Source organism: Neophocaena asiaeorientalis, unplaced genomic scaffold, assembly GCF_003031525.2.
Source record: "Neophocaena asiaeorientalis asiaeorientalis breed wild unplaced genomic scaffold, Neophocaena_asiaeorientalis_V1.1 scaffold249, whole genome shotgun sequence".
NCBI lineage: Eukaryota > Metazoa > Chordata > Mammalia > Artiodactyla > Phocoenidae > Neophocaena > Neophocaena asiaeorientalis.
This window is the reverse complement of record NW_020172625.1, coordinates 2,671,609-2,682,312: the sequence shown is the minus strand read 5'-3', so window position 1 is coordinate 2,682,312 and position 10,704 is coordinate 2,671,609. Positions and strand designations below refer to the sequence as shown.

At 45.7% G+C, this 10,704-nt stretch overlaps 1 protein-coding gene across 2 annotated transcripts in view; it reads left to right on the top strand.

Moving 5' to 3' along the window:
- The first annotated feature begins 499 nt into the window (after nucleotides 1-499).
- The window catches only part of LOC112395668 (phosphoserine aminotransferase), a 29,271-nt gene continuing 19,066 nt past the window's right edge, over nucleotides 500-10,704 (top strand). Inside the window, exons 1-5 of one of the 2 annotated variants that reach the window (XM_024738994.1) lie at nucleotides 500-639; nucleotides 4,813-4,873; nucleotides 5,810-5,879; nucleotides 8,215-8,420; nucleotides 9,257-9,429. In XM_024738994.1, the coding sequence (XP_024594762.1) occupies nucleotides 580-639; nucleotides 4,813-4,873; nucleotides 5,810-5,879; nucleotides 8,215-8,420; nucleotides 9,257-9,429 (570 nt within the window). In that variant the 5' untranslated portion in view covers nucleotides 500-579. The remainder of the gene's footprint in view (nucleotides 640-4,812; nucleotides 4,874-5,809; nucleotides 5,880-8,214; nucleotides 8,421-9,256; nucleotides 9,430-10,704) is intronic. The other variant, XM_024738995.1, reaches the window with a different exon arrangement.

Below are 10,704 nucleotides of genomic sequence, written 5' to 3'. Positions count from 1 at the left end.
CCCCCCTGGAGTATCTGGCGCCCATGGGGGTGCTTAGGAAAGTTTAGTGAATTAATGACCGCTGCTTCAAACAAATGCAGCAGAGCCCAGTCTAGGGTCTGGTGAAGATGTGGTTGGATGGGGGTGAGGGGGTGATTTACTCCGCCATCTCCCAGTGCAGCCCAGAGAGAGGGGCTAGGGTCCGCGTTGGAGGACTGGAAAGCGCCTCATCAAGCGTGCAGAAGTACCAACGCAAGTTGGCAGGGGTAGGCTCCTCTCGCCGCCCAAGGTTCTCCGGCGGGCGCGCAGCCGAGCCGCCTGGATGGTGCAATCTCCCGCGCGCCTTGCATTGATCAAAAAAGGGGTTGAAACAGTAAACGCGAGGAGGAGCAACTGCTCTCGATCTCGACGGGGGAGCACGACCAATGGGGATGCGAGCCCCGTTGCACGAACCAATCAGCGCAGGGCCAGCGACAGCGCGGGCCAATGGGGGCGCCGGCTCGGCGCTGGAAGAGAGCACAGAGTCGGCGCCGGCTGCAGGCTTGCGCTGCCCACGCGATCGGTCCTTTCCAGTCGACTCCCAGTTCCCGCTTCTGCACCATGGACTCCCTGATGCAGGTGGTCAACTTCGGGCCCGGGCCCGCCAAACTGCCGCGCTCGGTAAGTCCCCTCTAGCGCGCGCCGGCAGTGCGGTCCGGGCGGGAGCAGGCGCGTGGGTGGCTGTGCATCCCTGCACGGGGCTCCCGGATCCCCACTTCCTGCCCGGAGTTCCCCGAACGCTCTGCACTGGCGTGCACGCCCAGTGTAGGATCTATCGTGGGTGGGCCTCTAGAAGAATACATTGGGGGAGGAACTCGGCGAGGCTTGCTTGTGCAGCTGTCGCTGGCGCCGGCTACGGGTGCGCCGCATGCAGAACCCTGCCCGCCCGGGAGTGCTGGCTCGCTGCGCTGCGCACCTGCAAACTCCGGCGCTGTGCCTTCAATCCGGCCGGGCCGGGGGCGCGACGGAAAAGAAAAAGCTCCCAACTCTGCGTTCGCCTCGCCCCGCAGTGCTGCGAACCAGGCAGTGTTGAGTGGATGCGTGAATGGACACTGTGAATGAATGGTGAATGAGGATTGCGTTAACTGGAGGGAACTGCAAACTGGAGGCCCGCGCACGACCCCCTCGGAAGCAGTGTTGCCTTTAGCCAGCACTTGGAAACATTGCTTTTCAGAAATGTAAATTTAAAAGCCTTCAGTCCAGCCCAGGCTTTCCCTCTTTATCTCTCAGATACCCCACCCGTCCCCAAAGCCTTTTTTCTCTCCTCTGTTTCACGCGTAGATTTTTTTTTTTTTCCCCCAACTGGCGTGTCCCCTAAAGGCATTCTAATATTCAAATTCTGGTAGGCCTTGGGCTGCTAGCCCAGTTCGGTTCACTTTGTTCTGGAGCAAATGAATGACTAAATTCTCCCCTGGGCCATTACCAGACCTTTCAAGTGCAAGTGGAACTTAATCCCTGCCTTCCCAGCCCCCCGCCGGGTTCCGGCTCCTCCCCTAACCTCCAAAACCCACTCCCTCCACATCCATTCTCCCCTCCCACCGCCCAAGCTGTGAAGGGGGCCAAGTCTCTACTACGCCTTGGACGCACTGACCCCTGCCGCTGCTGTTGTATTTTTATGTTTCTAACCAGGATGACTGATGATATGTTGTAGCAACATGGTGCATAGCCAAGTGTTTTACAATTATCTGCTGTTGAACTGAGTAGAATCTCCTTGGGACAGAGACTTCTCTGTGTTGTGATAAGAGCAGAGAATCTTACAATTGTATAAGGGAAAGGACATTTTGCTTTTCTGGGGGCAGCGCTAGTAGGAGCTGAGAGTACAGGGCTTCGTTTTTTCTTAGTTATTGCGGTCTGTTTTAGGTGAGATTCCCTGCCAGAGCCGTGCAAACGTTTGTTTCCTCTACCCTCACCGTTTTTTCCCTCTCTGTGTTTTGGAGTCTTCTGCGCATTTGTTTCCTGTGTAATTTGTTCTGCATTTATTATAAAGGCAGTTGTTATCAGTAGTACAATTATTTATTTTCCTGGGAGGATTTATGCCCTCCTGGGTGCTCTCCAAGCTGGGGGGAGGGGGCAGATGTTGCTATTTATGTGTCTTCTCGATTTAATTGAAGTATAAGGATTAGAGAAGATTTGCAAACTTTTTTTGACTGTAACCACAATGAAAAATATATTTCACAAAATGACCAAATACCTGCACATAATTAAAACAAAAGGCTTATGAAATATTTAGCCTAATGACTACAACATGCACAATTTTGTATTCTATTCTGCTCTGGTCTATTATAGTTCATTAAAAAATTAGTTATGATCCACAAAAGTGGTTGCATTCTGCAGCTTGAAAAAAATAAACTCCACTGGATTAGAGGGGTATGCTTTTTGGGTAGAAGATTTTAAAACTTTTTATAATGATTTTGGTTATAAACTTTTATAGATGTCTTTTCAAGGAATACTATCTATGAGAGAAATACAGTCTGAACAGAAGTTCAAGGATGATTCTATCAGAGACAGAAGTTTGTATTTACTAAAGACAAGGATTTGCTAAAAGTTTGTTTGATCAGCCATTGCTAATGTGTCCAACAAAAACGATGACAAAATCTTTTTTTTTTTTTAATTTTATTTATTTATTTTTGGCTGCGTTGCATCTTCATTGCTGCACGCGGGCATTCTCTAGTTGCTGCGAGCGGGGGCTACTCTTCCTTGTGGTGTGCGGGCTTCTCATTGCGGTGGCTTCTCTTGTTGCGGAGCATGGGATCTAGGCACGTGGGCTTCAGTAGTTGTGGCACGTGGGCTTCAGTAGTTGTGGCTCACGGGCTCTAGAGCGCAGGCTCAGTAGTTGTGGCACACGGGCTTAGTTGCTCCGCGGCATGTGGGATCTTCCCGGACCAGGGCTCAAACCCGTGTACCCTGCATTGGCAGGCAGATTCTTAACCACTGTGCCACCAGGGAAGCCCCGATGACAAATTCTTGAACCTCTTTTTTTTGTCTCATTCTTTATTTTTAAAATGGTGTTTTTTCAGACAAGTTGCAATCCAGTTTAGATTATGGGTTTTTTTTTTTAATTTTAATTTTTCACTGCATTGGGTCTTCGTTTCTGCATGCAGGCTTTTCTCTAGTTTCAGTGAGCAGGGGCTGCTCTTCGTTGTGGTGTGTGGACTTCTCATTGCAGTGGCTTCTCTTGTTGCGGAGCACAGGCTCCAGGTGCGCGGTCTTCAGTAGTTGTGGCATGCAGGCTCTGTACGTGTGGCTCGCAGGCTCTAAGAGCGCAGGCTCAGTAGTTGTGGCGCACGGGCTTAGTTGCTCCGCGGCATGTGGGAATCTTCCCAGACCAGGGCTCGAACCCGTGTCCCCTGCATTGACAGGCGGATTCTTAACCACTGCGCCACCAGGGAAGCCCTGGATTATGTTTTATGAGGTCTTTAGCCTGTATCTTTTAAGGGAACCTCCTTTGATGGCAGGATGCTTCTACAGAGGGTTTATCTCACCTATTTTGTGTACATTTTTAGAGCATTTCTTTCTCTCTTTTTACTTTATGGCAGATTGGTCATACACAAAGGTAGAGAGGGAATAATATAACTAAATTCATGCACCCATCCAAAATTTAACAACTAAGGACATTTTGCCAATCTTGTTTCAGCGCTCCCTGCCCCATACCCTCTTTCTCCCCTCCTGCCCCTGGATAATTTTAAAGCTGATCACAGATATCGTGTCATTTCACTTGTAAACAATGCAGCATGCATCTCTGATAAGGGCTTTCTATTCTTCTTACTGAAGTGTGTGTGTGTATATATATATACATATATATGTATATATATATACATATATGTATATATACACATAAATCTATGTAGATACATATATGAAATAGGTGTTTTTCTTTCAGTGTGTAGTAATTTACATTTAATTGCCTTTGGGAAAAAAACAATGAGGCACCTCCCTAGAAAGTGAGCTATGTGTTTGGGGGTGGGGGTAGGGAATGAGCCTTGCCCCCCACCCGTTTCCTGGCACGGGAAGATTGGCCGTAAGATGGGTCCCACCTGTCCAGTTGTCCTTGTAAGGCAGACTGTGGTTATGGGATTGCAGTGATCTTACAAGATGGGTCAAGGGGCTGGATTAGGGCATACAGCTAAGCACCTCTGGAGCCACAGCTGAGATTCTTCACCTGCAAATTGGGGATGAGAATATCACCTTCAGGGCTGTTGTTGAGGGGAGAGTGCAGTACATCAGTACCCCTGACGAACCTTAATTCACAGCAGGTGCTTCCTAATTCCTGCCCATCCCACCCATCCCAGCAGACCAAAAAGATGGAAAATTGAGTTATCAGTTTAACTTGGGCCTAATTGATTTTTTTGTTGTCCCCCAGAACTTTATGCTTTTTGTGCCTTTGCTGTCAGAGTGCAAATGCAATTGTGGAAGGGACATTTTTCTAGGGAATTAGACTTTTCCCAAAGGTCTGAAGTTGACAGGTAAAGGATTGTTATCAGAAAACTTCTATACTTGATCTTTTTTTAAGTCCAAGTGAGTTTTTATCTCTAAATAAATTCATACCTTTGGAAAAACTGTCTTAGCATCAGTCACGTTGCATAATTTCACTCTCAACTTGAGTGTAAGTTGCATCATCGGGGCTCTGTGGGGATAGGGGGAGGAAGTGGATTGGCTGTGGGCAGGGACATAAGCTTCTTCACAGGCCTGGTGGGTGGATCCTCTCCCCTGTCCCTCCCCCACTGCAGTTTGTATGTCCAGAGTTGTGCACAGCATATTGAAATCATCTTAAATTTTCTTTTATTTTTTTCCTAGGTATTGTCAGAGATACAAAAAGAATTATTAGATTACAAAGGAGTTGGGATTAGTGTTCTTGGTAAGATTTACTTTTGGATTCTGTGAATGTCCAGGATTCAAAGGGAACCAATTAAAATGCATCATCAAGCCTAGAATTTCTACTGGGTCTTCCTGTAGGCCTTTGTAGATATATTTTTAAATTTTAATAACTTCCATAGCATGTTTGATCAAAGCAATTTTGAAAGCAACATAAATGCTGGTGAGGGGTTTATATGTCTCAGTTACTGTCGCATCATTGGTTTTTGCTATGCATAGGATCTGAGATCAAAAAATCCTTTAACAGTGATCCATTAACAGTGCCCAAACATTTGTAAAATTGCTTCACATTCATTTTACAGTTTTTGCTGTTCTTAAACATGAACTCATTAATGTTGAAAAGTACACAAGCCTTTTTTTGAAGATCTTGCCTGTTAATAATTTCATGAAGTTTCTTTGAGTTCTAAAATTTACTTTTTTTAAAATTTAATTTTCTTTTTCTTTTTTGATATTTCCAAAGGCTACAGACTATTAAGAGACTGTAGGTTTAACTGTGTGCTCATTGCTGTTAAATTTTGTTCCTGTGGGTCTGGCACATGCACCTAGATTTCTGTGAAGTGAGAGCACAGTGTGGAATTTTGTGCTGATGTCCTAAGGGCAGCATTTATTTGCATACAATTCCTGTTTGTGAGAAAGATGTGAGTGATCAGAGACCAAAGGATAAATTAGTACATGGCTCGCTCAGTGAATATTGCCGCTTTTGAAAAATCATTGTGCTGTGACAATAAGGTTAAAATGTTTGCAGTTTGAAAATCAATTTGGATTTTCCCTTAAAGTAAGTGTGGCCCACAATTTGAATGGAAAATAACTGACACTTCCCTTTGTTATTTGATTTGCAAATTTTGTAGTTACAGCTACAGTTAACTTTTGTTGCTTTGGTTTTGAACTGGAATTTTTTTTCTTGTTTTTCTTTCCACAGAAATGAGCCACAGGTCATCAGATTTCTCTAAGATTATTAACAACACAGAGAACCTTATGCGGGAATTATTGTAAGTTTAAAATTTTAAAGACAAAATTGTGTTACTCTTGTTTGGTAATCCATATACGTGGGTGTCTGTTGCATTATTTTCTAGACTCTGCTATGTGTTCAGAATATTCCATTCTTACAAATAATCTTGTTAAGATTCTTCCAAATTCACTAGATCAGTATATAATGCTTTTTATTTGTTCCTCATCCTGCGTTTGTATTTTTATTTTATGTGGTTTTTCCAAAGATTTGAAATCATTTTATCTGGGAAAGATGCAGGCGGACTCTCAACCACTGCACCACCAGGGAAGCCCAAGAAGTGGTCATCTTTGTCAGCATAATTAACTATAACTTAGTTCACTGGCTCTTAAAGTATTGCCTCATACAACCTGTCAGAATCAACTCGTGGGGGAAGTATTAAAAAATTCAAGTGCTGGGCCCCATCCAGACCTGTTGAATCAGAGCCTTTCTACAAACTTCATTTCTAACAGGCTCTTTGGGCAACTTTAAGGGTTCTGAACTCTGGGAACTGCTTCTCAAATGAACTTTCCTAGTTATCTGCACTGCTCTTCTTACCCAGAGGAAACTGTGTTCTTAAACAGATTGCTGCTTAAAGGAGAGGTTTTATATATTATATAAATATATTCACATAGAAATATGAATACGGTCATCTTGAAAACAAAACATTCTGTTTTTTTTTTTCTGCTCACAAAACTAGTGCATGTTCATGGTGGAAAGTTTAGGGAAAAAGCAAACTCACAAAATCAACCATAATTATCCATAACCCCACCAGTCAGGGGTAATCACTGTTAACGTTTTAGGGTCCATCCTTGCATTATTTCATTAACAAAATTGGAATTATACTAATTATTTAATAACTTTCCCTTTAAATTGCATTGATAAAATGCTTCAGATGGGGCGGGCTTGGTGACATTTTTGTGAGGAGCCCTCGAAACCCGTGCTAATGTCCGTGTTTGGAGCCAGTAATCATCTGCTTGGCTTAGCATGCCAGGGATGCCTGCTGGGTCCCTGTCATGTTCACAGAACAATCTCATCCTTCATGGGGTGGGTACTTGGAATGTTGGCCCAAGAGATATGGCATTTGACCCACACGCTTGTGAGCCTTTCCAGCTTGAACTTCCGGTTCGATTTATGGGCCAATTTCTTTGTACCCCTGTACCTAGACCTCTGTCTGGTGTCTTTCCATCCAGTTCTTGGCCTTGTTCACTGCCCTGCATCTGAATAACATAAACCAGGAATGCTGCCTTGGGCTGCCCTCCTCCCAGCTGCTGACATGGTTAGAGTCTCCTAAGACCTGTCTGCGTGCTTTGCTAGCCTCCTGAGCCCTGGATATAGGCAGGCACGGTTCAAAACCAGATATATGCACGCCATCCCTCATGTTGGCGAGACCAAGACCCTCTCACATAGCCCTGCCCTTTGGTGCTTTCCTTACACCTCTGTGCTGGAGCTCTGTCCCTTGGCCGTCTGCCTTCTGTGTAAGCTGTTCCCAAGCTCTGACATTGCTCAAAGGCTTGGGTCCAGTTTCCCTGGCCTTACCCTACTGCCTGTAACCATGCCAATCACCATTTTAATTTTCCATGTTGCAATCAAATATTTTTGCTGTTAATCTTGATAAATATTGGGTAGGTGATACATGCTTAGGTCTAAAGCATTATCAAAGATCCTTCTCCAGTGTCCACCTGGTTCATAGCATGGACCAGCACGTATATACTTTTAGGACTTTTGGTTGCAAGTGACAGAAGCCCGGCTCTTGGCTTACGCAAAAAAAAAAAAAAAAAGAAAGGAATGTATTATCTCATATAACAGAAAAGTGCAGGAGTGATTTAGGAGCTCACATGATGTCAGGAAGGTCTTTTTCTCCATCTCCTGGCTCTGCTTTTTTATATGTTGGCTTCACCAGATGGCCACCAGTGGTTGCAGGTTTAGCTCCTACAAGTTCTTTATTTCCCTCAATAGAAACAGCTCCTCTTTTCTAGAAGTTTGGATCCAGGTCTCAGAACCAAACCACACTGGCCAGCTTGGGTCACGTGCTCATCCCCTGGAGCTGGGATTGGCCACCCTTGAACCAGGTGGACTGAGAGTGGCAGCCGATGCTTCCCTAAAGGAACAAGCAGGGTGTTACTAGCTCTGTCCAAAAAGTAACCATAGGCTTCCACCACAGGGCCCAGTAAATATCTGTGCAAGGAATTGAGTAGATAAATGACTGGGTTGGGGAAGGCAGAGATGGGGCTTGACCATCGTTCTTGTAGTGTACCCACCCCAGGGTAAAGTGCTGGAAGGGCATCACTCATTCTCAATTTTTGACCCTGTTTACTGTCACCTCTGCTTCTACCCAGAGCCATTCCAGACAACTACAAGGTGATTTTTGTACAAGGAGGTGGGTGTGGCCAGTTCAGTGCTGTCCCCTTAAACCTGATTGGCCTGAAAGCAGGAAGGTGTGCCGACTATGTGGTGACGGGATCCTGGTCAGCTAAGGCTGCGGAAGAAGCCAAGAAGTTCGGGACTGTGAATATTGTCCACCCCAAACTTGGGAGTTACACAAGTAAGTGCTGGGAGCTGAGCTGGACAGTGAAATGCTGGCTGGCAGGTGGTCCCTCCTCAGCTAGCAGGTCACCCTTGCCCCGGGCCATTCTTTCATCCCCTTGTCAGTAGTTAGTCTGATACCATTTAGATTGGCTGTCTGTTCCTGTTAAGATTACTAACGGGCTGCTGCAGAAAGAGTATGCCTAGGCTGCTGACTTAGCTGCAAAGCCCTGGGGCTGGTTTGGCTTTAGGTATGGCTTGATCAAGGGCCGCCTACAGTGTCTCCCGGTTCTGGTGTCTTTCCGTGTCTCCTCCACAGTCAGGAAAGCTGCCCCCTCCTTTTTAGAAGATGGCTGCAGCTGCTCCTGACCTTATATTGTCTCACGTTTCAATGCCTTCGCTCATGCATTCCCAGTAACAGTCTCATGTCTCCTGTGTCCCATTCTGTATCAGTCAAGCGGCCTTGCCTGAGTTGCATTGTACCTTCAGGGCTGTGGGTGGAACCGGTTCTACTGGAACTGCATGGGCTGGGAGTCGCGGAGGCTGACACACACAGGAAACTGTCAGTGGACATAGGATGGATGGATACTGGGCAACAAGGAAAAAACCCAAATACTCCCACGCCATTCTTGAAGATTATTTGCCCCCAGTAACAGTCAAAGGGGTGGGATGGGTCATTCCTTTAGGATGTTGGTGGTGATTGTAATGTAAGATGGATAGGGTGCTTTCACTTGTGAATGCTCTGGGATCTGTCTTCCCCTGCTAGGGGAGGGGTGTCATTCCTGGTTGCCTCCTATCTCCCTAAAGAAAAAGGGGAGGAAACGTGTGGAGTCCCCAACTTGTCTCTTGTGATAGAAATTCCAGATCCGAGCACCTGGAACCTCAGCCCGGACGCCTCCTATGTGTATTACTGCGCCAATGAGACCGTGCATGGAGTGGAGTTTGACTTTATCCCTGATGTGAAGGGAGCAGTGTTGGTCTGCGACATGTCCTCAAACTTCCTGTCGAAGCCAGTGGATGTTTCCAAGGTAGAGTGTAAAAGAGGCCTGTGCCAGCGGGGGGCGGGTCAGGGGGAACCAGCCTCTCGGTTTCTCTGAGGACATTTTCATATATACCAGAATGGGGAAAGGCTGACAGCGTGGGTTGTCAGAATGTTTACGTCCTGACACACCCAGCCCTGTGTTAATCGTTGTCTCCCAGGGGTCACACTTGAGTCCTTGGGGAATTCGTCTGCCTCTGAGAGTGGCGCTTAGAAAATCCTTTTGTCAGCATCTTGGGAGTTACTTGCTGTCATCAAGGAAAGCTTGGGGGGCTTTGAAGGAGCCCCACCTTGCTTTGTACCCAGCTCAGCTCCTAGAGCATGGACGTGACGTGTAGATTTCTGAGCAGCTCCCCAGGTGCATGCCATTGGGGGTATGATAGCTGTAAGGAATTTAAAACAAACTAAGAAGTAGCCTGCCTTTTGAAAAGTTGTGGTAAAATATACTTACCATAACTTTACCATTTTAACCAGTTTTAAGCGTACAGCTCAGTGGCATTAAGTACACACACGCTGTCGTGCAGCCGTCAGCGCCATCCATCTGCAGAACTTCTTCTTCCCAAACTGAAACTCTGTCCCCATTAAACAATAACCGCGGTCCTCCCTCCCCCCAGCCCCTGGCAACCACCATCCTACTTTTTTTATTGGTCTCTGTGAATTCAACTGTTCTAGATAGCCTCACATAAGTGGAATCATGCAATATTTGTCCTTTTCTGTCTGGCTTATTTCACTTAGCATAATGTCCTCAGGGTTCGCCCATGTGGTAGCATGTCAGAACTTCGTTTCTTTTTAAGGCTGAGTAATATTCTGTTGTATGGATGTACACATTTTGTTTATAGCCTGCTTTTTATTTTCACTCACCATGCACTGGCATTTCTAAACCATGTCAGCTATAAAATACTCCCTGTTGAGCCACACTGTCTCCCGTCCTCCCACTTGGGATGCCACTGAATTTTCCTACAGGTTTCATGGGGAGACATGGAAGAGGGCTCTACATCTTACACGAAAAAATTTCCCAAAGTATCTTTAAACATCTCTTTTTTTCTAAAATTTCTTCTCTCTCATGCAGCTTGTCCCATTATTTCTCAGTGTCTTCTGATTATCCCTTTATACAAATATAAATGGATAAAAAAATTGATTTCTTTAGGTTACCAAGGACAGCAGCCTTATTTTAAATATGGGCTTGGACGTAGAAAAGAGGTATACTAGAGTGAATACGAATAGATATGAGACCTCCACAGTGATGGGTTTGGGCTGGCCCCTC